We start from the raw sequence: 27,024 nt of genomic DNA, 5'->3' as shown, positions 1-27,024 counted from the left end.
TTAAAGTTTTATTACACATATATTTATTCCTGAACAATATAGTTTGCTTATTTTTGAACTTTATATAAATCCAATTATACTTTATGTATACGATTATAATTTACTTATTATAGTAAAGTATACATATAATAAAGTTTACAATTCTAACCATTTTTAAATGTGCAGGTCAGTGGTATTAAATACATTTACACTGTTGTACAACCATCACTACCACCCATTTCCAGAACTTTTTTAATGTTACAAACTGTTACTCTGTATCCATCAAACGTTAACTCCCCTTCCTCCTGTGACCCTAGCCCCTGACAACCACCATTCCACTTTGTCTCTGAATTTGACTACTCTAGATATTTCACATAAGTATAATAATACAATAGTTGTCCTTTTGTATGTTTTAGATCTTTGGATACGTGTTACGGCTTGTAAGATTCATCCATGTTGATGGATATAGCTCTAGCTATATATTTTCACTGCTGCATAGTAACTCATTTTTATACTGATAGATATTGGATGGTTTCTAACTTGTTACCATCATAAATGATGCTGCTATAAACCTTCAAGTGTATGCATCCTGGTGTCCATTTGCAAGAGTTTCTCTACAGTGTATAGCTAGGAGTAAAACTGGTCGATATGTGCATTTTCAACCTTATTGAAGATGACCTTTCCAAAGTATTTCAACTTATACTCCCATAATCATTATACAAATCAATGTTTGTTAGTTTCAGTGCTTTTGTTTCTCTAGTAGTTGGATTTAGTTTTTGGGGTTTTTTTCCCCTCAATACCTTTATCAGGCTAAGGAAGTGCCCTTTAACATATTAAATGGTAATGTATAGTAATTGAATTTCCAACTCAATCTGATTCCATTCATTTAATTTCCTATGTTAAACCAATTCTGCCTTCTGGAGATAAACTGAATTGGGTTATAACTTATTATCACTCCATATACTTCCAGATTGAGCTTCCTAACCTTTTCTTTAGAAATTTTGTACTTAAGCTCATGAACGGGCTTCAATTTTCCTTTCTCATACTATTCTCAGGATACCCAGGTGACTAAAAATGAATTAGGAGTGTTACCTCTTTCTTTATACTCTAGAAGAATTTGTATAAAAATGAAATTACTTATTTATCTTTGAATGAAGAACTAGCTAACAAACACTTGTAGACTTAGAATTTTCTTTCTGGGAAGATTTTTAACCACTGATGTAACTTTTCAAATGATTATAGGACTACTCAGGTTTTCTACTTATGAAACAGTTTAAGTTGTTTTTTTTTTTTTTTTTCCTGGCTATTTGTCTAATTCATCTAAATTTTCTAACTTACTGATACATAAAGCTATTCAAATAATGTAATTTATTATTAAAGTCATATTTCCGTTTTCATTCCTAATATTCATTATTTATGCCTTTCGTTCCTCGTGATAAAATTTACCAGCGGATTGTCTATTTTATCAGCATTTTCAAAGAAATAAGTTGTGGCCTGTTCATTCAATTATTTTAAGAAACACTGAGAATATAACATGTGATGGGCATTTGAGATATACCAGTAAACAGACAAAAATCTTTTGTACTTATGAGCTTATATTCAAATAGGAAAAGACAAAAACAATAAATAAAATTTGAAAATAAGTTATAAAACATTTTAGAGGATGAAAGTGCTATGGAGGAAAACAAAGGGGCTCCAGACTGCAGGGATAGTTAGGGAAGGGATGAATTACAATTTCAAACAGAGTGGTTAGGATGGGCCTCAAGGAGAAGGTAACATTTCTCTGAGGACCTGAAGGATATGAGGTTATTGATTCTCTTCATTGTATGTCTTCTATTTCATTAATTTTTCTAGATCTTTATTATTTCCCTCCCTCTTTAATTTGAATTTTCCTTTTGTTACTTCTTTTTTTTTATGTTTTATTTTATTTTTGAGAGAGAGACGGCGGGGGGGGGGGGAGGGGTGCTGGGGGGGGGGGGGAGACAGTGCGAGCAGGGGAAGGACAGAGAGGGAGACACAGAATCCGAAGACAGGCTCCAGGCTCTGAGCACAGATACCGACACGAGGCTCAAACTCACAAACCATGAGATCATGGCCTGAGCCCAAGTTGGATGTTTAACCGACTGAGCCACCCAGACGCCCCTTCTTTTGTTACTTCTTGAGAGGATGCTTAATGTTTTAGTCTTTTTTCTTCTTCTGCAAGTATTTAGGGCTATACATTTTTCTGTAAGTATTGTTTTAGATACATTCAACAAATTTTCAAGTATTTTCCTTATCAGTGACTTGTATCTTCTGACTTCCATTATCTTACTTCTTGACCCACTAGAAAGTTGAAAAAATTCCCAGCATATTGGATCTTCCTGTTTATAACTGATTTGATTTCTTTAAAGCTTAATTTCATTGAGGTTATAATACATGCTCTGAACTGTTTCAATCTTTTGAACTCTGAGAATATGTTTATGTCACAGTACATTGCCAATTTTGTGGAAAATGTGTTTAAAATTCTCTAGTTGTTGAATGCAGTGTTCTAAATGTTTACTTCATTAGATTTGTTCATCATGTTGTTCCAATCTTCTAAATCCTTACTTATTTTTTAATAGTTGTTCTATCAGTTACTGAAGGAGGAAATCTTCCACTATGATTGTGGACTTGTCTATTTCTGCTGATCTCTGAATTTGTGAATTGCATATTTCAATTATATATTTGTATATATACAAACTTATATACAAATTATATTTTCTTGGTTAGTCAAATCTTTATCATTACAAAATGGCCCTCTTCGTTTCTAGAATTACTTTTGGTTTAAAAATCTATTGTCTAATATTGATATAGCAATATCAGCTTTCATTTTTCTAGTATTTGCATAGCATATCTTTTTCCATCATCTTAAACTTTTCTGTATCTTTATTCTTTAGATGGTGTTTGTTAAAAGATTATTGTTGGAGTTTGTTTTTTATCCAATCTGGCAATCTTCCCCTTTTGATTTTTGATTTTGGGGTGTTGTGCCTTCTTTTTGTATTCTTTCTTGATGTCTTTTCAATGGATTTCTTTTTTGGGGGGGTCAATATACTATTTTCCCTTTACTAATTTGGAAGTTATATATCTGTTTATATCATTTCAGTGACTGTCCTAGAAAGTCAACATATATACCAAATATAAGAATACATTTAGGGGCGCCTGGCTGACTCAGTTGATGAAGTGTCCAACTTTTATTATTATTATTATTATTATTCATTTTTGAAAGAGAGAGAGACAGAGCGTGAGCAGGGGAGGGACAGAGAGAGGGAGACACAGAATCCAAAGCAGGCTCCAGGCTCTGAGCTGTCAGCACAGAGCCCGACACAGGGCTCGAACCGTGACATCATGACCTGAGCCAAAGTTGGATGCTTAACTGACCGAGTCACCCAGGTGCCCCAAGAGTCCAACTCTTGATTTCAGCTCAGGTCATGATCTCACAGTTCGTGGGTTCCAGCCCTGCATCAGGCTCTGCGCTGACAGCACAGAGCCTGCTTGGGATTCTCTCTCTCCCTCTCTCTCTGCCCACTCCCCTTGCTCGCATACTCTCTCTCCTCTCAAAAATAAACTTAAGGGGCACCTGGGTGGCTCAGTTGGTTGAACGTCCAGCTTTAGCTCAGGTCATGATCTCACAGTTCATGGTTCGAGCCCCGCATCAGGCTCTGTGTGGATAGCTCAGAGCCTGGAGTCTGCTCTGTCTCTCTCACTCTCTGCCCTCTCCTGCTTGTACTCTCTTTCTCTCCCAAAACTAAACTAAACTAAACTAAACTTAAAAAAAAAAAAGAATATATTTATCCTACTACCAAACAGTACAAGGACTTTAGCACATCTTAATTTATACTCCTCCTACCTAGATTATATGTTATTGCTGTCATGTACCTTTTTATAACAGTAATTATAATAGATATAATTCACATACCATACAATTCACCCATTTAAAGTGTACAATTCAGTGGCTTTTAGTGTATTCAGAGTTGTACAACCACCACCATAATCAATCTTCATCACTCCTCAAAAAAGAAATCCCATAGCCATTAGCAGTCATCCCTTCCCATTTTCTCTCAACCCCCCAGCTCAAGGAAACTACTAATCTACTTTCTCAATAGATTTGCCTATTCTGGACATTTTATATAACTTGAATCTTACAGTTTGAGGTGTTTTGTGACTGGCTGCTGTCACTTAACATAATGTTTTCAGAGTTCATCCATGTTATGGTATGTATCAATACTACCACTTTATGGCTGATTTCATTGTATGGATATACGACATTTTGTTTACCTATTCAGCAACTGATAAAAATTTTGGGTTGTTTGTTGTCCTGTATCTTATTTTTTAAACCTACATGTTATTTTGATTATTGTTTTATACCTTACACATATAATGTGTTTTGCAGGTGGCAAACTCAGTTTTTGCCTGAGAAAATATTTTTATTTCACCTTTATTTCTGAAAGCGATTTGAGCTCATCCAGAATTCTAAGTTGACATTTATTTGCTTTCAGCACCTTGAAGACCATCCCATTGTCTTTGGCTTCCACTGTTGCTGTTAAGACCAGAGCTCAAGTTTTGCTCAGTTCTGCAAATGCCGTCATGATAAAAAGTTTTAAGTGCTTCCCTTACTTCTTTGGTTGTTTAGGTTTTCTCTTGATAATTTCTTACTATCCTATCAAATCTTACTTGCTTTAAAGATGGTAGTTTTGATCTATATGTACATATTTTAGTCAGCATTATTTATTGTTTTTAGCAGAAAGTTTGATCCAAAAAAACTTAAGCCCAATATTACTAGAAATGAAAAAACCAAAATAATATTTTTGATAAAATTACTTTTTCTTAGCACTTCCTTTAAATTGATTGAAACTTTGCAACTGCAGATTTCACTCAAAGTATTTTTTTAAAAATCTATTTACCTAATTAGCAAAACCCAGCCTTCAAAGTTAAGCCAATGGGCCGTATCACAATTACTTCCTATCACATTCAGTCTGACTTCATTTTTCAGTACAAATAAATGTGTTAATACACATCACCATGACAGGCTACCTTATGTTTTATAATGAGCCAGGTATGAATTGATTTCCTCACACATTGTTTTCAAAAGCTGTAATTTTAATGTTCTGAACTTAACACCATTTATATTTTAGGGTCAACACTGAACATTCCATAGAAACCAGGACTCAAATTTTAGGCAACCTGAGCCTGTTTGTGAATACAGATCTTCCTTGAGATAGGGTTACATCTTGGTCAATGCATTTTAAGTTGAAAATATGGTTAAGTCAAAAATGCATTTAGTACACCTAACCTACCAAACATCAGAGTTTAGCCTAGCCTACCTTAAAAGCACTTAGAATACTTACATTGGCCTACAATTGGACAAAATCATCTAACACAAAGCCTAGTTTATAATAAAGTATTGAGTATCTCATGTTATGTATTGCATATTGTACCGAAAGTGAAAAACAGAATGGGAGTATGGGTACAGAATGGTTATAAATGCTTTGGTTGTTTAACCTTGTGATCACGTGGCTGGCTGGGAGCCGTGTCTCACTGCTGCTACCCAGAATGAGAGAGTATTGTACCACTTATCACTAGTGCAAGAAAAGAGCAAAATTCGAAGAATGGTTTCTACTGAATATGTATCACTTCTATACCATCATAAAGTTGAAAAATCACAAGTAGAACCACTGTAATTTGGGGAACATATGTATAGCGTTCTAAAATTAAAATAGGATTTAAAGTACAGATGTGAACACTAAGTCCCCCCCATCCCCACCTTTGCCCATTATTTATAGTTCTATGGCTGGTGGTACTCAGGCACCATTCTTAACCTATTAAAATAAAATAAATTCAAATAAAACTATTCTAAGTCCTGTGAAATATCTTTTTTTTTATTGTTGTACTACTAAAGTTGTATTACTAAAAAGAATTCAAATATCAAAATTTCATTAATAATGCTATTTTCTTTACTGGAAGAACAGTCGTAATTATTAGCTGCGAACAACTGGAATCATCTATGCATTCACCAATCTGCATTGCAATTCTCCCCTACTATCTAATTAATGTCTTCTGCTACTTCATGTATTCTATGAAGTACAGTGGTTTCTGAAAAAAAATACTGATATAAATGCAGTGATAGATCTTTTAACAGTATACCTTTTCTGTAGTCTTGTACAATTTTCCTAGCTTTTGCAACAGATAATTCTAATTTATCTAAGTTTCACAAGCATCTTTAGGGTCTATGTAAAAATATTAAGCTTATTTACATTTTTGTTGATACCTTTAATTTCTCTTCATTAAAAAAATTAATATTATTTTTGGAGTCTGGATGTTTTATCCATAAATTACAGGGGCACCCACCTATGTGGCTCAGTTGGTTGGGCATCCAACTTCAGCTCAGGTCATGATCTCACATCTGTGGGTTCGAGCCCCGTATCAGGCTCTGTGCTGACAGCTCCAAGCCTGGAGCCTGCTTTGGATTCTGTGTCTCCTTCTCTTTCTGCCCCTCCTCTGCCCTCACTCTGTCTGTCTCTCAAAAAATAAAATAAAATGTTAAAAATAAATAAGTAAATAAATTACATTGTGAGAGGGTTTTTAGCATCATCATATCACAGTGATCTCATGGGTATTGTCACTAAAAATTATTATCAGTTCCACAATTCAAGATAACAATGTATAAGAAATCCAGAATATCTCAATACCTCTGATGCCACATTTTGCCACAAAAGACAAAATGTCCCTTGGTAACTTGATTAGAGAGAGTTTTACCAACATCCGTATCTGATTTGTCCCTTAGTTTCATAGGCCAGGCCCTGGCGCAGTGAACCGCTAAGATTTGGATATGTTTTGTTTTGTAAAGCAAAAGGGTAATTGTGAAAAGGCAGGACTTCAAGACAGATCTTTTTTTTTCCCCAGGAAAGGGGAAATATGGAAGTTGATGATCTGGAAATTGATTTCCATAAAACTATCTGTGTCCTAGCATCCTTAGAAAACCTTTGTGTATCTCTGAGAGTACTCTTTACGTGTATAAGTAGGTTAATTTCAGTGAAAAGACTTCTAATCTAGACTGCTGCAATAGCTTCATAACTGGTCCTCCTGCTTCTACTCTTGCTTCCCTACAGTGAATTTTCCTCTCACCTTTTAAAAATGTAAATCAGACCATGTCACTCTTCTCCTTACAACTTTCCCAGACTATCCACCATTCTCAGAATAAAACCCAAACATTTCACTATGGTCTACTAGGCTATTTTTGCAATATGTGTCTCTTCTTTCTAGAATGCTTATCCCCTAGATAACTATTACTAATTAAGCAACTCCCTTGCTTCTTCTAGGTCTCCATTTAATTTCCTTAACATCCTGTATGAAATAGCATCAGCATTATCCCCTACCCCACATTTCTCACTGACCCCTTTCTTTGTTTTCTGTATTTTCAATGCTATCTGATACTGTATCATTTTTTTTTCCTTCTTTTGAAATGTTTATTTTTGAGAGAGAGAGAGAAAGACAGAGAGGGAGTTGAGGGAAGGGCAGAGAGAGGGGGAGACACAGAATCCGAAGCAGGCTCCAGGCTCTGAGACGTCAGCACAGAGCCCAACACGGGACACGAATTCATGAACCATGAGATCATGACCTGAGCAGAAGTCAGACACTTAACCCACTGAGCCACCCAAGTGCCCCAATATTATATTATTTCTTCAATTCCCCTCCCCAGACATAATGCAAACTTCGGAAAATGAAACTACTATCTAAAAAGATATATGCACCCCCATGTGCATGGCAAGACATGGAAACAAGCTAAGTATCCATCCACAGATGAATGGATAAATATATGTAAATGGAATATTATTCAGCCATAAAAAAGGAGAAAATTTTGCTATTTGTGACAACATAGAGAAATGAGGGCATTATGCTAAGTGAAGTAAGTCAGAGATAATCACCACATGATCTCCCTTGCATGTGGAATCTAAAAAAGCTATATAGGGCGCCTGGGTGGCGCAGTCGGTTAAGCGTCCGGCTTCAGCCAGGTCACGATCTCGCGGTCCGTGAGTTCGAGCCCCACGTCAGGCTCTGGGCTGATGGCTCGGAGCCTGGAGCCTGTTTCCGATTCTGTGTCTCCCTCTCTCTCTGCCCCTCCCCCGTTCATGCTCTGTCTCTCTCTGTCCCAAAAATAAATTAAAAAAAAACGTTGAAAAAAAAAAAAATAAAAAAATAAAAAAAAATAAAAAAGCTATATATTCTATAGAAAGCTATGTATTCTGTAGAAATAGAATAAATTGGTGACTTCCAGGGGCTAGGCCATGGGGGAAATGGGCAAATATCTGTCAAAGAGTATAAATTTCTAGTTATAAGATGAATAAATTCTGGAGATCTACTATATAGCATGCTGACTATAGTTAACAATATTGTATTGTGTATTTGAAACAAATTAAGACAGTCGGTCTTAAATGTTTTCATGACACACACACACACACACACACCGGTAATTACATGAGGTGATGGATGTGTAATTAACCTTAGTTTGGTAATAATTTCATAATATATAAGTATATCAAATCGTTATGTTGTATGCCTTAAACTTACACAATGTTATATGTCAATCATATCTCAATAAAGCTGCATAAAAAAAGAATGTAAGCTTCATGAGATCAGGGACTCTCTCTTGCTCCTGTTCTCTTAATGTCTACAACACTGCTAAATCAATGAAATAAGTATTCTTCCCTATTTCTGCAAGGCCTTAAATACAAGATCTTCATTCCTACCTTATTTGTGGTAGCAAAAAATAACATAAACAACAAACAAATAACAAATAAACAACATAAAAATCAGAGTACATACTTTCAATGAAACATGATGCAGCTGTGAAAAGAAGTGGCATTATCTCAATGTGCTGAAAGAAAAAGTTTCCAAAGACATACTTATTCTATCCAAACTATGATGCCATTAGATGTAATGTACCTTTAAATTACTACCAAAAAAGGGAATGCCCAAGATGGAAGTCTAACAGGAGATGCCCGTATAAAGCCGGATATGAGTAAAGAGAAATGAACTCACAACACCGAAAGATACAGCAAGAAAACTTACAGATCTCAATCCTGAAAATGAATAGAAAGAGAAAAAAAAAATCCCTGAAAATTTAGGCCACAAGCCAGTTCATATGGATTTGCTGTCTGACTCATACCATTAGTGTGGTCCAAAAACTCACAAGCAGAGAATTTAAAGTAGTATCAGGTTGTGAGTAAGCCCATGTGACTGACAGAAGCAAACATCCTCTCTGGAAGAAATGGATGTCAATCCAAGACTACGATGACTGTAAGATGATATAGATACATCTCAATTTTAGTAAAGTGTAAAAAGATGAGTATCCTAGAATATATTAAATACAGTCTCATTAAGTGATAAAGAGAAGCTGCAGGATACTCCCATCTGTGGGGAGAAAAGGATGTGTGTGTACTTCTCAATGCTAAGACAATTTAATGAAACGACATGCAATAGTTTTTCTAGTCTTGAGTAAGAGGAAATTTTCTGGTTTTTATGCTATTTTAATTTTGTACCATGTGCATATATTACTTTTCCCTTAAAAAATCTGTGACAAATCAGAGAGAATAAAATATATCTTTCAATGTTTTCTTAACTATACTTACAGACTCAATTCATCCCCAACCACAATCTTTAAGAATGGAATAAATAAAAAGGGAGAGATTTACTCCTTACGTTTGGTCTCAAATTTCACAGGCTTACTATCACGATTCTCTAAGGGATACAACACTCTGAATAAAAGAATATAGAAGTATTTATGTAGCATCCATGCATACACAATTAAGCACCAAATCATTTGGAACAATGAGTTTTCACATTGAAAACAATGCCTCTAAAATTTCACAATCTAAAGCCAAAAATGAAAATCCACACAAACCAATAAACTATTATACACCCACATACAAATAATTGTAGTCCTCCAGAATATTTCCATGAGAATGTGTCCTGAGCCTTCATAAATTTTGTTCAGTTATATCCATAGCCCTTAAAACAATACCAGGTTGGTAGTGAGTCCAAGGGACTGAGAGAAGTAAACACAGAGGCACTCAACAGTATGTCTTGAAGCAATGTTTAATAGTGTAAATGTTGAATGCATACATTTAGATAAGCATTGCCTTTAAATAGTCAAAGCCTGAGGTGTTTTTAAATGGTGGCAGGGTACATGGGGTTTCACATATTCATTAGACAAATATTGATTCAATGTCTACTATGTGCCAGGCACTGAGCTAAACGCTATGAACATAAAAATAAATGACATGCTCCTGACCTTGAACAGCTCACCCCACATGGGGCTCTGGGCTGACAGCACAGAGCCTGCTTGGGATTCTCTCTCTCCCTCCCTCTGTGCCCCTTCCCGACTCACACTGTCTCTGTCTCTCTCAAAATAAAAATAAAAATAAAAATAAAAATAAAGTTAAAATCTACTCAATGAAAAAAGAAAAAGGCATCCTAGACATCCCTAATTAAATTCAATTTCTTGAATTAAATTAAATTAAATTTCTACAAAGTACAAAAGAAAATCAAGTATGCATTACTATACAATTCCCTTAAAGACCTATTACCTTAGGGTCCACTTTTAAAGTTTTGTAACTAAATTTTTGTGTTTATCTGGAAGAAAGAAAAGGAGTTCTGAATCTAACATTTTCTAGAGCACAACTAATAAAAAGCCCCAAATCTAGGTACATGTAAAAACTAAAGACTATTTTTAAGTCTTTGTGAAACTAGGAATATCTTTTTATATCAAATGTGAAATACATCCTGTTTTGTAAAGGATTATCCATGATTTAAATAGCATTAATATCTACAAAGTAAGCTTAGTAAACCCTATAAACCATAAAAAAAACCCTATAAACCATAATAAAAGTAACTAGAAAACATTTAAAATGTCTGTTCATACAACGTCAGTGTTTACAAGACTATTTTGAGAAAATAATTTCTACCTACCTTTTTTGCTTTGGGACCCTGAAAGTTGGAAAAACAAAAGGATTGATAAATTTTTTAAAAACTCAGATATTTTTAACAAAAGTACCAAGATTATGTAAAATGTGAAAATTAGGAGAAGCCAGATAAAAAGCATAAGGAAACTCTCTGTACCATCTTTGCAACTTTAATGTAAATCTAAAATTATCTCCAAATGAAATCTTTTTAAAAATAATTTAGACAAAACTACAAGCAGGTCTAGGAAAAAATAAAGTAGTTCATCCACTGAAGCATCTTTTTAAAATTATACTCTTTAAATCTTACATTCGTTCTTATGACAATCACTCCATGATCTATGCAGAATGATGGGACCTAAACCTATACAGAGTAGCAGTCAGGAAAGTGCTAGTTTAAACGGTTCCAAAGAACAATAATGATTAAGTACTGGTACTGATATCAAATTTGAAAGTGTGGAAATGATTTCATAAATAAATTATCTTTCTGTGATTAGATTGCTAAGGTTATAGAAAGAAAATCAGTTATTTAAAGCAAGCAAATCTATGATAAAATGATTCTGTTCAGCAATGTGTCTTAATGCAGATCTATTCTTTGGAAATTATTTTGGAAAGCACAGTATTTCAATAAATATTTACCACTGGCATTATCATTACAAGTGATTCAATAACACTACTTGTAATTTCCTGATTAGGCTCATGTGTCCATTAAGTTTCTGATAAGAAATCGGTAGGAGATCATGTGACTAAAAGATTATACACTTTCCACATCTGAAGACTTATACAGGAGAAATTATTGGTTCAAGCTGTAAGATTATCACTGTATTAAATATAAATGTTGAAATTCACATGAAGCAGATTTTGTCTTCTTGAAAAGTACACATATTTCATTAATTCATTCAGCAGATATTTAAGATTTGATTTGCACACAAGGTGCTCTGGGACACCAGAGGATATAAAGAAGAATAGTAGAGCTTTTGCTCTCATATAATTTTTACAGTTGGGTTCTATCTATATCTATTATACTTACTATCAATTCATAGTTAACACACTTTCATCTTGAAATAACTACTATACAGCAGAATATGCAAACAGTATTGCTCCTGGTCTCAAGTAGCCATATTTTAAAATGGGCAAATTATCATCTCTTACTAGTGCTTTTAATATGAAGCACGGTTGGAATTAGTACTTATCCTAACCCTTCCTACAAATCATAAAAAGAGCATTATGTGTGGGGAAATAGGTTCTACTTACATAAATGGGTTAGAAAAAAGCTTAGGGAGGAAAGCCACCACCATGGGGCAAAAGCGCCAAGGTTAGCTAGTGAGATATGGTAATGGATCACGAGTAACTTGTTATATCACCTGCAGGAAATTACTTTCCATCTGACACCAATACACTATTGTGCTTTGATCACACCCTCCACTTGCCACCCCCCCCCCCCACCCTTTGCTTCTTAATCACACAAGTTAATGATTATTATCTGATTGTTTTCTTCACGTTCACCACACGTGTAAAATCTTGTGCGCTCAATAAATATGGAGACAAACCCCTGTTCAGGGCTCTTGTCTCCCCCTGGATATTAGCCTTTCTCATATTCAATTCTGTGTCCGCTCTCTTGCTGGACAAGAGAGAACTCCAGACTCATAGTCTATGACAACTATGTAGTACAGTACAGTTGACCCTTGAACAATACACGGGTTAGGGGTGCTGACCTCTATGTCGTCAAAAATCCACATGTAACTTATGATTCCCCCAAAACTTAACTCCTAATAGCCTATTGTTGACTAGAAGACTTACTGATAACATACAGTCAGTTAACACATATTTTGTGTATTATATTTATACATACTGTATTCTTACAACAAAATAAGCTAGAGAAAAGAAATATTAAGGAAATCATAAGATACATTAACAGTGCTGTATTTATCAGAAAAAATCTGCCTATAAGTGGATTCCCGCAATTCAAAGTGGACCATTGTTATTCAGGGGTCAACTGTAGTTCTCAAAGTTCAGAGGGCATAAAAGTCACCTGGATGCTTGTTTGAAAAATGCATATTCCTTCAGTAAAAGTGTACACACTCACTTTCCCTTCCACATTATGATTCAGTGATATTAAGGACTGAACTGCATCCCCACAAAATTCATATGTTGAAGTCCTATCTCCCAGTACCTCCAAATTTTAGTTTATTTGGAACTAGGGTTGTTGTTGATATAATTAGTTAAATTAAGGTAAGATCATAATGGAACAGAATGGCCTTTAATCCAGTATGACTGGTGTCCTTATAAAAAGGAGAAATTTGGATACAGACATGCACACAGAAAGCACACCATATAAAGAATGGGGATATGTTGCCAAGGAACTATCAGAGCTCGGAAAGAGATCTGAACAGATTCCTTTCCAGCACCTGCAGAGGGAGCAGAGCCCTGGAAACACCTTGATCTTAGATTTATCAGCCTCCAGAATTGTGAAACAGTGAGATTCTATTGTTTAAGCCACTCAGTTTGTTTTACTTTGTTACCTGGCAGCACTAGGAAACTAATACAGTAGACTTGGAGTCCAGTCTATTCCTGGACTCTGTATCTTAACAAGTTTTCCAGATGTGGTAAAAGCAAATGTTCCAGGGACATTTTGAGAAACATTGCTGGAGGGATAAGATGAAATTTATGCTCCATTGGAAAATAAATTAAGGGCTTATTCTTCCCTCAATTTACCAGCAGTTTTAAGTCAGTTTAAAGTCCATTTACTTCCTTGTCTTCCAGAGATGAATGTTCTCCACACCTTATTTTTTTCCATCAATTCTGGAAACTCACATTCATACTTTAAAACACACTTTGAAAAGCATTGTTCTTCTCTGTGTCCTTCCTCACCCCAACTTCATTATTTCCAATTAATCTTACTCCATTGTAGACATTTCAATTGTTACGGTTAAAAAACTGTATTATTATTAGATTAGCCTGTCTCCCAGAGCAGGGAGGGGTTGCAATATTCACTTTTAGATCCTTGACTTCTAGCCTAGTGTCCAACACACAGAATTTAATCTGTATTTCCCCCTAATTAATGAATTAAATAATTAACTAATTACATTTTTTACTTCCTTTGGTTTTAACCATAGAAGATGGAAGTCCCATTTAAGAAAATGGGGGAAAAGATACTCTCATAGCTACAGAGTTGGTCTGTGTCCTTGGAAAAGTCATGACAGCTGAGAAGTGCATTAAAATAAAACAAGAAGCTTTATTATACTTAATAAAAGCAAGGCAAGCTGAGTAACTTGAATTACAAAACGATTCATATTTCCACAACAGACCATAAAAAATAATTTTTCAAAGCAGAATAACTTGTAACAGTTTTTAATTAACCACTGAGGAGGCACAAAAACATACTTTTGCCAAGCTGCCAATAAAAAAAAAAGCAATTTAATGGAAACGTCTATCATTATTGGAAATTACCAGGTTCAGACCAATTCTTAAACCTAGCAACAATGCCAGATTAGGACACCATCTGACCGCAATGGCCATCCCCCGTCTGCCGAAACCGGTTTGGGATTCCCATCTGTCCTGTCCATCTTCCGGACGGGAAGGCCATAGATCAGAAGGCAGACTCCCCACAGGGATATGGGTGCTTTCTTAAACCGACCGGCTCCCCTCTAAAATATGACATGCTCTTATTATATCATTGTAACATGGTGAATCACTGCTCGCCCCTCCACCACTTTTCCAGCTCACCATGCTGCAGCAAGCGCAAACCCGGTACTGGGCCAAATCTGAGATTAGAGTTGCGAGGACAAACGCTCCCGGGTAGTTAGGACGACAAGCCCCGCCCACTTGCGCCCTAGGGAAAGAGCGCAAATCCTCGCGGAAGTGTCCGCGCAATCGCGCTGGGGTTCTTCCGGACGGCGCCCCGCCCCCCTCTCTCACTGGCTGCCCCACATCAACACCGCCCTGTTCGAGGCTGACCGACCCTGGAGTCGAAGTGGTCGGAGGCCATATTATGGCTGTGGAATGCCGGAAAGTGCGTGAGTGCAGCCGCCGGGGCGTTTTATTCTGTTTTCCAGATCTTGGGGTCTGGAGGCCGTGAAGTATGCTCTGGGGCAGGGACTACCGGGTGTGGCAAAGGGTTTCTGAACGTCTTCCGACGTTGACAGTTTCTCTTCCTCACAATTTCCCAGGAGTGTTTTGGGGCACTTCTTTCCGTGAGGGTTTCGAGAAGGAAGGGAGCCGTTGGCTACGCCACTGGGTCAAGTGATTGACACCCGGGTGGGCTGCCTGGACCACCACAGTTTAGGCCCGACCGAGTGGCAGGGCTCAACTGGCAATTTAGAGAAGGACTAAACAAATTAGTTTCGAGAGGGTTGGTCATTTTAAAATTAATGACTTTCGGATTCTTCTCTCTGCACATGGTTCAGTTTACTCTCTGTGCGAGTTATGTATATGCTGATTTTCCTAAGAGCAGCTCTAACGAAGAAGTGGAAATTATTTGAAGCAAATCCTGGGTAAAGTCTTATGGTTGAAGGTCGCTGAGGCCCAGGAAGACTCATTAAGTTACTCGCCCAAGGTCACCGGCTCTTTGTACTAGCCAGTAGCACAACCTTCAGAATTTCAGTCTCCTCCCCGCAAGAAGAAACACTACCAATTTAGACCCACGGGGAAACTAGAAGAAATTAAGTGATTAAGATACTAAGCTCCCTCCAAATCCTCACCCAATTCTCTGATCTCAGGGCCCTGTTTCCGCATGACAAAACGTGAAATACTTTAAAATCGTTGGCACCATCTCTTATCTCTGAATTGTAATTTTATAATGCTCTCTCTTTTCCAACTTCATTGATGAAATGTATTAGTAAATAAGTATTACTGAGCTAGTCTTATGGGTTGAGGTCTTATTATCCCCATTGTAACAGAAATCCGATTGTAAATTATGACATTTCCATCTCCAAGCCCTGGGAGCAAGATACAAAACATCTTAATACCGACTTCATACAGCGTTCTGAATCCATTTAATATGAAAGTAAGCTTTTTAGTGTTTCAGACTACTGTTTATGTTATAAAACCTCGGTCAATTCAGTTAGGATTGATGGGCCTAAGGAGGTGTTAACGTTCTTCCCAAATTACCTTAAAATGGTAGGCCTCTAAGAGGACTTGCTCAAGCCCTCACTCTAGGCCACCTCCCTCCCAGGGAGGAGGAATTGCTATGGATGTGTGAGAACACACTAGGCTGTGTTCTAGGGGTCACTGTGCTATAAAAGATTGTACCAGTGAGTTTGGTTCTTCTCTCGTACTTCTCTTGCAAGTTGCCTAAGTGTAAGGGCGATTTCCTGTTCCCTCTTCTTTGCCTTCAGACCGGTGTAACAATATCCACCCATTCTGAACATATACATAAATAGCTCTTTTCAGCTCACTTCTATACGCTGGCTTCTGGGTAGGGCTCAACCAAGCCAAATACCAGCCTTAGGGGGCAAAAATCTCTTGCCACCTACCTCTGTGATAACATATCCTTTGGTGCTGGCACTGGTTTTTTGTGTGAAGCTTTTTAGGCTTAGTTTAGGGACATGTGTGTCAGCTGTTTGAGTCAAATCTAACAGAACCCAATAAATAATAATATTGCACTGCCTTTCTTTGCCAGTTTTCCTTCAGCTTTTATTGGCATCTGAACTTCATGAGGAAAAGTAATTAACAACAGCTTTTGGCAACCAGTAAAATGACAATTCTTAGATAACCCAGGAATGGAGTTGGTTAAATCTGAACTCCTCAGTCCACAGTTATTAGGAAAAAGCTATCAATGAGGATTGTACCTTCTTCTCCTTGCCCACCACATGCATTCTCAGAATGGTAGGGGACTTCTCTCAGTCGCTAAGAGTTTGGCTCTTTACAAAGAGCAGTAACCTCCATGACTTCATGCAGGGTTAAGGAGCAGCCCCCGGTCCCTGCTGCACTTCAGCTTCACCAATTGTGAACCCAGGGAGACCTCTTTCTCCCAATGGCTACTCAAATACTTAAAGGTCAACACAAAATAATAATGATTCCTATAGGGTACCATATCAAAGAATGGGACAATTTTACCCTAATCAAACCAGCTACATTTTTTGCTGCGCAAATCCTTTATTATGTATAATTTGTCAACTAAAAAGACAATTTAAGCCAGATCTCTACAAGTTTTTATAAATGACAAATTGTGAGTTAAATAAAGCTGTGCTCCTAGCCAGAAAATTAAACAGGCTACAATTTGCAATTTGAAATTATGTCTATGTAGATTTAGAATCGTTTTTAAAGCACGTGGTTCTGAAGAGCCATTCTTCAGTAAGATTAACCATACTGGAAATTGGCTCTCAGAAAAAAAAAAAAAAAAAGAAATAAAAAATCAAAGTTTTAAAATTGAAATTAGGTACTAATATAGTAAATTAAATACATCCATCTGACTTCATTCCTTTCCAAAACTCCACTAAATCTTCAGTGAAGGGATATAAAAATAAATTGGAAAAATGAGAGAGAAGAGAGAAGATGACAACAGTATTTCGGAAGCTGCAAACTAGATAAATGAATGTGACTCCACACACCAGAAAAGCCCGATTTATACTGCATAATTCTTAAAAGGCACTGGAACAGGGCCAATGGAATTGGAAATGAAGAATGAAGTAAATCAAAGAGATTAAGTGAAAGCTCTTTGAGAAACACCTCTGGAGGGACCATACCTCTTACTCCTACAGAAGCATGGAGATTGACTTCTGACAAAATAATACTATTCTGTACACTGAGGTGTCTTCAGGTATACTAAGTATGAGAACCACACTGGAAACAAATTAAGTAAATTTGGTGTATATACTGCTGAGTGCAAGGTCCCCCTTCTTCTTCCACTTCTTAAGATTAGATAGGCAAATCCTCAGCAAACTGGAAGTTTCTTCTCTGGGGAATCTGACCAGTCCAGGAGGAATGATCTAACACTTTGACTTCAGAGGTTCCCCAACAATGGCCCACTCGGATCCTAAGAGAAGCTCAGAGTCTATCAGTTGCAACCATGTATACAAATCTTCTAAAAAGCTTTTTTTGTCCTTTCACTTATAAAAATGGACAGAAAAGGATTACCAGACTTGGGAGGAAAGCTCGGAAGCAATTTGGAGAAAAACAGAAAATTCCAAGAAAGCTTAAAGAATTGTTCTGCTGCATTGTATGTTTGCTGTATGAATTAGCTCAAAAACTAGTGAAGAGGGGAATTACAGAAGTATTAAAATGGAAATAATGTTTGTTCCTGTGTGGTTTTTTCCCCCTTAAGAAAGACAATCCAGAGAACTAGATTTATGAACTTAAGCAAGAAATGAAAAGGTTTTCATTTAGCTGCCATACTTACTTTAAACTTTTTAAAAACTTAAATTTTGGGGGGCACTTGGGTGGCTCAGTCGGTTAAGCATCCAACTTTGGCTCAGGTCGTGATCTCGCAGTTCGTGAGTTCAAGCCCTGCGTCAGGCTCTGTGCTGACAGTTCAGAGCCTGGAGTCTGTTTCAGATTCTGTGTCTCCCCCATCTCTTCCCTTCCCCCACTCGCACTCGGTCTCTCACACATAAATAAACATTAAAATAAAAAAATTTAAGTGCTTTCACCCAGGGCTCCCACCCGAGAGAGGCATACCAGGTTTTATGCAACTTGACTGCTGGCCAGTTGAACCACCTACCCTAATTAGCAGTCTTGTGGTTTAGATAGATCTCTATTTCCATGTCTACCTCACTGTCTCCCAGCTCTACTCCTAACATTTTGCCAGCATATTTACACCAATTTTTAAAAAGTTTTACTGGTATAATTAACATACAGTAAGTTATACTTCTTTAAAATGTAAATATAGTTTGATAAATTTGACATTTCTATAAAACCATCACCACAATCATAATTAACATCTCCATCATCCCCGAGGATTTCCTCCTGCCTTTTGATTCCTCCTGTTCTCCAGCCCCTTGCTCCCATTCTCAGGCTACTCTGTTATTTCTAAGCATTTTAAATATTTCTGTGGTAGTCTCCAGCTATTCTACAAAATAAATGGCCTGTGATCTTCGCAAGTATGAAGTTCATAGAAGTCAAGGAAACCCTGAGGATCGGTTTCAGATTGAAGGCTAAAGAGACATGAAAACTAAATTCAGTGTGTAATGTTTGGACCTTTTTGCTATAAAATACAGCATCTTTGGAATGAATGCCAAAATGTGGAGGGGGTGTGGATTTCAGTAGTAATGTAGCAGCATTAGTTTCCCGATTCTGATAGTTGTACTGTTATGTAGGGAAATGTCCTTGTTACAGGAAATATACTCTAAAGCTGTGCTGTCCAATATGGTTACAACTAAGCCACTGATAACCTATAAGCACTTGAATGTAGCTAACATGACACACTGAAATAATACTTTGGTATAAACAAAATATGGTAAAATAATTTCACGTTTTAAAGTTTTTATTTGAGAGGGGGGCGGGGAGAGAATGAGTGGTGGAGGGGCAGACAGAAATGGAGACAGAGGATCCAAAGCAGGCTCTGTGCTGACAGCAGACAGCCAGATGCAGGGCTCGAACCCAGGAACCATGAGATCATGACCTGAGCCAAAATCAGATACTTAACTGAGCCACCCTGCTTGACTCCCACACTCAGCTTCTACTCTTTGGCCTCTCTTAGTATAGCACCTTCTAGATATGATCAGGCGTCTTCCGTGTCCTCCAAACAAGTCTGGCCTTGCCTTGAAAGCATTGTAGACAGTCTTCCTTTTGACAGGAAGGAAACTGAGGCTCAGAAAAGGTTAAGTAATTTGTGTAATGTTATGCAGCTTGGATTTAAATCTCATTCATTTCACTATGTATAAATGGAGGTACACCTACATATCCCTCTTTGACAATTCATTTTCCCTCTCATTACCCTTTCTCCTTCGTAAGAAAATTCTCTTATTATGTCTCCCCCAAGAGAGGTTAGTTCTGTGAGAACACATATCTTATCTGACATTTCATGGCTACGTCAGTGCCTGGAACATAAAGTGCTCAAAAAGTTATTTATTGAATGAAAAACAAAGTTTCCATATTCCCAATATGTACAATTGTTTTTGATTCTAAAAGAGACTATAATGCAGTTATTTACAAAACTTTTTATTTTTCTTTAGGTATGTTATGTATAAAGGCAGATACTTTTCATAATAAATGAAAATGGCCAATTCTTTAAGAGGAGAAGTACTGAACCTTTATAAAAATGTAAGTACTTATGTTGCCATTTTTATACATATGTTATTGAGATACAGACTGTTTAGAAATATATAATCTTTCTTTTTTAAGCTGCTGTATCTTGGACGAGACTATCCAAAAGGAGCAGACTATTTTAAAAGGCGTCTGAAGAATGTTTTCCTTAAAAACAAAGATGTGAAGGACCCAGAGAAGATCAAAGAACTTATTGGACGGGGCGAATTTGTAATGAAAGAGCTAGAAGCCTTATACTTCCTTAGGAAATACAGAGCGATGAAACAACGCTATTATTCAGATATCAACAAAACTAACTGATCACGATTACTATAATTTGACTGAAATTCAGTGTCAGCTATCTATGTATACCAGATATGATAAAAAATAATTGTGTCTTAAAATGGCAAGATATACAGGTTTTGTAAAAAAAAAATACCTGTGCTGCCTTATTGAACTAAAATAGGTTTCAGTTTCTATTCACAGAGCTTTATCAACAACACTTTATGCTTAATTTTACACAAAATTAGCAACATAGCCAACTACCAATTAAAATTTAATAAATACCCAATTTTGAATGAAAACATAGTACACTTGAAATAATTTTAACTTAGTAAGTTTTTGCCAATTCTTAGCCTCTTTCTCCATTTTACTGACAAGAGAATGCCACTTAATGCACATTTAACTAAGCAAAATAATTTCTTATACATTAATTCCCCTTAACTTTTGAAGGAATACCACCTTATTTTTGGCCCTTTTTGGCACTTGACAGCACACATTCAAGGTTCGATACAAAACAATAGCACCTGGCAATGATTTAAGTGTAGTTATAGAAATAATATGTATGGAGTAAGATTATTTCTGATCTTGAAGTAGGCTGTCAGTGATTGGCACTACATACATACCTATTTAATATCTTCCATTATTAATTTTGCTGCTGGTTCTCTTTGGGTCTTAAAACAAGTCACCTGTTGTGTATCAAGTACCTTTACTGATAAAAAGTAATAAATAATGTTATTCTATTGTTTCATCATAAAGGTAGATCTGTTTTGCATCTACTTCTAAATGAATTAACATGATAATGGACCTAAATCTAGCACGGTTTTAAGTAAACACTTAAACCTTTACATAATGTTCACAACACCTTTCACAAATAAAGAATATACTTAACTGATAAGCTGCAAAAGATTCACTAATATTCACTAATATTACTGTTCTGTATCAACTGTGGGGCAAATGTTTCAAATTCCATCAAGAAGTACACACTGTCGTAGTCACCATAACTATTTTTATTACATTACAATAATTAGGAGCAGTACAGTTCATGACAAAAATATTACAAATTTCAGATCACTTCACAGCACATACTCCTATAAACATTTAAAAGTTAATTTTAATTAAAAGAGTGGTCATTTTTAAATTTAATGTTTGATATGACCAACATTCCTAGGTCAGCGCAACCAAATGATGGAAAACAACTGGATCACACTGCATATGTCCCACAAAAAAAAGCACAATGTACAAAATGTGCATGTTTCAGTTTACACTATACAAAAATAGTTAAAATACATTCCAGGTAAACATGTTACATTAAGAAATAGTACTAGTAAGAAATTGGCACTCAAAGGAAAAATGCAAAAGTATTTTCAACATGAAAACACAAGACAGTGGAACTGGAAACTTTTGGATAAAACATTACATAACCCATTTAGCTCTATGGGGAGGGGGACCCTCTGTAATTGACATTTCTGCAAGTGAAAACTTTGTTTTTTCCTAAATTCATATAAATTGCCTATCATCATCCCAAACAGGCACTTAAAACTATTAAACGAAAACAATTACTAACCTAGTTATGACTATTCTTCAAGAACTCATGTAAATGTATCTTTAGGAAGAAATAATTTTCATTTTCTGAAGGAATTTACAGCTACCAGTTGTATGCTGTTCAATTTCTCAATGCAGATTTCATGCTACCCAATACTAACAGAAATTATTAAATATAAATTCAGTTTTAAAGTAACTGATTTTTTTAAAAAACCATTAATACAGAGTTACCAAGAAATTATTATTTTTTGACAATGGAAATGACAGTTTTTATTGCCTACCAGAAAAACTGAATGTGTATATATATCGTTTAGAAGAAAATGGTTAGAAGAAAAAAAAAAATCACCGGAATACAAATGAGATGAACTTGTGCAAACTGCAACTGAACATGCCTCACAAAGTTTCTATATATATTAGGACAAAATTGTGCAATGGTGGCAAAGATTTTGATAACCTAGAAGTTAGGTTCTAAATTCCTATGCAGTGTGACTCAGTTAAAATAGAGCCTAGAATTCCTAAGTGGAAATATTCACTGAAATTATACTACATAATTCTGCTACGTTCTTCCACAAACATGTTAATGTCTAAGACTATGTAATTTAGCAATTTTTTTCAACTTCAACAAGGATTTTTATCTTTAAGGCCGTAATAATTACATAAATTTATTTCTAGAATTATGGCTCCCCTTTTAAAATCCCTACAAAAACAAACCTTTTGTCAAACCATTCAAAATTCACATAATAAAGGATAATTACCACTGCCTGAAAAAAGTTGCCCAGCTACATCAAAAAATTCAAGAGTCCTAAAAATCCCTCAGTTAAGCACTGCAATTCCTGAAATATGGCCATTTCTTTCTCTTGTGTAGAAACAAGAGGAAGTACTATAAAGTCTTAACACCCTATCTAGATAATGTTCCATAAACCTGTAATTTAGCACAGCATTTCAGAAACTGGACTGATTTTTACACAGAAATTTCTTTTTCTGTGAATTAGCTCAAGCATCTGTTTATTCATACCCAGATAAATAAAACTATTTTTAAATTCAATTATTTAATTTTAAGTCTATTTTAATTATTATACAAAGAGACCAACTAGAATAATACACACTTGGGAATTTTAATGTTATTATCTGACATATGATTTAATATGTACTATAAGTTGTCCCAAGAGAATCACATAATTATCCCAAATAAAAAACAATATATAGTCAAGTTTACGCCTTTAAAATAATGAAGTAAAGTGATTTATGTAAAGTAGCTTGATTAAACAGCTTTACTGGAATCAGAGCAAAACAATTATTTTAGAACTGGAAGAAACCTTAGAGACCATATCCCTTCTTTGCAAAACTAAAATATGCATTATGTTATCTCTGGGTCATGTGCCAAATGCCTCACTAAGATATTACAGAGCACTCTAAAATATCAGCACTACTTAAGGATAGGGATCATGTCCCTTTTGGGGGGATATTGTAATATCCCCAGTGCCTTGTGCAGTACCTGGCATCTAGTAGGCACTCAAATAGTTGTTGAATAAATGAATTCTGCTAAAAAGTAAGCCTTGTGAATTAAATTTTAAGGTATTTTTCATTGTAAGATTTTGCTTATCAAAGTAATGGAATGTATCACTGTTACCAGGGCTAGTCCTAATTTTAGATTATCTAAGGACATCTTTCAGTACTACCTTTATCAAATTCTTCCACTGGATAGGGTTCTGTCTATTCATAGCAGGTATGAAAATTCCTACTTAGTCACTAATGGACCGGGTAGCAAAGAGATGATGTTCAAAAGGATCAAAGTTAAATTGCTATATAGCTACCATCTAAAAATTAGCTATTAGGTCCATCTCACTATAGTATCTGTCAGATTATGTTAGGCCTGACTAATGTGACTTGATGGGAAGCCTTCACAGAGATATCCAAAGCAGCAATAAATCTTGAGGTTAGAGGAATCAAAAGTATTAAAAGGAAAGCATCAAGTCATGGGGCATATAGAAGGGTAGGCAGGCAAGATGACACTAATGTGGGGGAGTACTGATATTGATACTGGAGAGCAGATACTCAAAAATAAACTTCACCTCTTGCACAACTTTGCCTAAGACTGGCACTGAAGATAACACAGGTAAAAAGTTACAGATTGTGCTGAGATTGACAAATAGGTATTCCTTATGTAAACTGAATGTAAATCACATAGCTGTAATGCTAGATATAGCCTCTGAGATGACTTCTTTTAACATAGAAGAAATGGATAGTAAGTGATTTGCCCAAAAGTGAATTGTAAAAGACACGTAACTAGAATCTAAGTCACCTTCCTCCTAGCCCAGTGATATTTTCACCTCAACACACCATCTTACTTCAGATATTTAAAAATACATCTTAAACGCATTGAAAGAATCATGTTATTAGTTTATTTTTTAAGCATTATATATTCTTAAATATGGACCATACTTGTAAAGTGTTTATGAAATGTTACTTTAGCCAGTGTTGAGAACTAGCCAATACTAGAGATTTTGAAACTTTTTCACTTGTTTAAAACAAAATTAAAGTCTTGCCACCCCCAACCCCAAAATCTCATTTAAAATAATTTTTTTTTTAAAGTTCTGTTGGTTTTTTTAAAAGTGATGTTCCTGATCTGTCAGAGGACCACCACATAGTGAGAATGTAACTTATCCAAACTCTGCTAGTCCCTACTTTTGACCACCCAATGCATGAGCACACTGGGAGGCCACAGGGATGCAGTCCATACCATGAAACTCTTAATGAAGCTCAAAGGTTCACACAAGGCCTGGCCTTGCAGTCTTGGTCTCTTTAACATCTACTAAAGCTAACTGGCCCAAATAATCTTTAATGTCACTACCAGAATTAAAACTATTTTCTAAGACTGAAGTTCAACAAAAGATTTAAAGTTATGCTAAGAAAGAGCAATCTGACACAGGGAGACTATATTTAATTCCTATGGGAATTTTTTATACATGTTAAAATTTTTTCAATTATTACAAAAATTTAGTAGCATGTAAATATAGCCCCAAAATGGTTGCTATAATCCTCATCACATACTGGGTCTGCCTTAACAGGAAAAGCTATTCAGAGTATTATAGGAATTTATCTAATACAGAAAGTAAATGCCTTTTAATATTTTCCATTGCCTTGTATTTTTTTTTCCTTTTTTTCCCTTTTTATAGAAAAAATATAATATTTTGGGGAGCGTGACTATGACAAACAGCAGTGAAAAGATGGAGAAAACCTTTATGAACAGTGTAACTTTACATTCATTAAGGGTGACTGAAACTATAGGACATTAATACCTCAAGATGAATCTACAAGAAGCCCATAAATTCATGTTCCCTCAATGTTTCAGTAAAACGAATCATGAAATCTCAACTGAAGTTATAAATGGTAATTAATCCATGTATGTGACTACATGAAACACAGAATAGGGATGATTCGAAAGTTTCATTAATTTGTTTCACACCAAAGTTCACAATTGGTAAGAAAAATAGGAAGTAATCAACTGCATGCACCAAAAACCCCAAGACAGAAATCTCAGGTATTCAGTTTCTTTTTCACAGGCATTGCTAGTTCAAAAACCAAAACTCAGGGAATACTGGCACTTAGAGGAAAAAAAGTTTCCACTGTCATTTAAAATAAGCATTCAAGATAAAAGCTAACAGTTTGGATGGAGCAGAAAATTAGGTAATGCTAAAACAAATGCTAATAATTTAGTGTAATGTACAAAAATTACCACTTTTACTTAAGTATGCCTTAAGAAAAAAGTACAAATTGTATTTACATAATTATACACTTTGTCTTTGACTTCTTTTTCTTCTTTTTACCATCTTTGCTCATCTTTTCTTTATGTTTTCGAATTTCTCGAACTAATGTATAGAAGGCATCGTCAACACCCTGAAACACATAACAAATATTAAAATGTGAATATATATGATGGATTGAGGTATAGAGATAACAGAAAGGATATACTACTACTGGAGACATTAATACTGAGAAAGAATAAGGTCACTTTACATTTCTCTTTAGACAAAGACTTTTAGGATTCTTTTTTTTTTTTTTAAGACTTTTAGGATTCTTAAATGTTTTCTTCATGAGTATTTCGTCAACATTATAAATAGGAACACTGATTTTCACAAAAGGCAAAGAAAAGCAGTGGTACAGAATCTTACATAAGCTGAACAAGTACCTTTTTCCCAGAACTTACTTTGCTACTTATTTTTTCATATTGACACACTTCTGTCACCAAATTCCAGTGCATTTCTGCATGTGTTTTTATGTGTGTGAAAATGCATTTACACTTAATTATCTCTGAGTTTCTACATGTTAGATATAAGACATGCAACTATGTACCACTTTCATAAATACTGACAGCAGCAATATTTGAGCTCTGGGTTCAATACTTACTTAAATCCGTTAGATTTAAATAATCCCCAAGAAATAAACAGTATTCAAATATACTTACAGTTTTGAAAATAATATATATTAAGGCATTAGTTTCAATTCATATACTTAACATATAAGAAAGAAATTTGAATTGACCCCAAAAATAAGACACAATACTTTGAAACATGTAATACCTCTGACTTGTAGAGAAATGAGCTCAATCACTTAAACGGTGGTATAGTTATCAATTTGGAGGAAATTCTCTTTTATTTATTATTGTTTTACTTTCTGTTTAATTAATATATTACATATTCAAAAGTTTGCCATATAAAGCCAAATGCTGTATCTTCAAAGAAATTTCCATTTAGTCATTTTGGTAAATCTATTCCTGATCAAAGCAAGGTATATAAATAAATAATGGCTGAAAATGATTTCAAGTAGAATAATTTTCAACCTAATAATTCATAAAGTGAAAAATGGCACTCTCAAAGTGGTAGATTTTAACCCTGCAATACTGAAATTATACAATTATAGAAATCAATTCCTGTTATGACCCCATTAAAAAACAAGCTAAATATAAAAGCAAAATTAAAAAATAAAAAAGTATGATCCTCTATATACTTTAAAATCTGTGAGTAGTAATTCTTTTTAAAAAGCTGCTAACCTACTGATGCTTTCA

General features: G+C 35.4%; 3 protein-coding genes across 15 annotated transcripts in view; 1 reads left to right on the top strand and 2 right to left on the bottom strand.

Annotated features, from left to right (window-relative positions):
• Positions 1–14,794, bottom strand: part of DNAI7 (dynein axonemal intermediate chain 7) — a 77,437-nt gene extending 62,643 nt beyond the window's left edge. For 6 of the 9 annotated variants that reach the window (XM_058743331.1, XM_058743333.1, XM_058743323.1 and 3 more), the window contains exons 1-2: positions 14,679–14,794; positions 10,963–10,980 (exon numbers count right to left, since the gene is read on the bottom strand). In XM_058743331.1, coding sequence (XP_058599314.1) covers positions 10,963–10,980; positions 14,679–14,681 — 21 coding nt within the window. In that variant the 5' untranslated portion in view covers positions 14,682–14,794. The remainder of the gene's footprint in view (positions 1–10,962; positions 10,981–14,678) is intronic. The other 3 variants (XM_058743325.1, XM_058743326.1, XM_058743328.1) reach the window with 1 other exon arrangement.
• Positions 14,795–14,837: 43 nt separating this feature from the next.
• On the top strand, positions 14,838–21,172 carry ETFRF1 (electron transfer flavoprotein regulatory factor 1). Of its 3 annotated transcripts, none has more exons than XM_058743343.1 (3): positions 14,838–14,964; positions 20,066–20,153; positions 20,235–21,172. In XM_058743343.1, the coding sequence occupies exons 2-3, from the start codon at positions 20,103–20,105 to the stop codon at positions 20,454–20,456; spliced, it is 273 nt and encodes a 90-aa protein (XP_058599326.1). In that variant the 5' UTR covers positions 14,838–14,964; positions 20,066–20,102; the 3' UTR covers positions 20,457–21,172. The 3 variants fall into 3 exon arrangements, with proteins under 3 accessions (XP_058599326.1, XP_058599328.1, XP_058599329.1); XM_058743345.1 differs by having other exon boundaries at positions 14,850–14,968; XM_058743346.1 differs by lacking the exon at positions 14,838–14,964 and adding an exon at positions 15,013–15,031.
• A 234-nt stretch (positions 21,173–21,406) lies between these two features.
• Positions 21,407–27,024, bottom strand: part of KRAS (KRAS proto-oncogene, GTPase) — a 40,682-nt gene continuing 35,064 nt past the window's right edge. For 2 of the 3 annotated variants that reach the window (XM_058743342.1, XM_058743340.1), the window contains exon 6: positions 25,684–25,856. Coding sequence is in view for 1 of the 3 variants with exons in the window: in XM_058743341.1 (XP_058599324.1) it covers positions 25,740–25,856 (117 nt within the window). In the remaining 2 variants the exon portion in view is untranslated. Of the gene's footprint in view, positions 25,857–27,024 lie in introns of all 3 variants that reach the window. The other variant, XM_058743341.1, reaches the window with a different exon arrangement.

The sequence above is a fragment of the Neofelis nebulosa genome, chromosome 8 (assembly GCF_028018385.1).
Source record: "Neofelis nebulosa isolate mNeoNeb1 chromosome 8, mNeoNeb1.pri, whole genome shotgun sequence".
In the NCBI taxonomy this organism is placed as follows: domain Eukaryota; kingdom Metazoa; phylum Chordata; class Mammalia; order Carnivora; family Felidae; genus Neofelis; species Neofelis nebulosa.
This window is presented reverse-complemented; position numbering and strand designations above follow the sequence as displayed.

Excerpts from the sequence above, each read along its gene's own strand:
- ETFRF1 (XM_058743343.1), top strand. The coding sequence starts at position 20,103 with ATGAAAATGGCCAATTCTTTAAGAGGAGAAGTACTGAACCTTTATAAA. Across the intron at positions 20,154-20,234 it reads TACTGAACCTTTATAAAAAT|CTGCTGTATCTTGGACGAGA; the intron begins GTAAGTACTTAT and ends TTCTTTTTTAAG.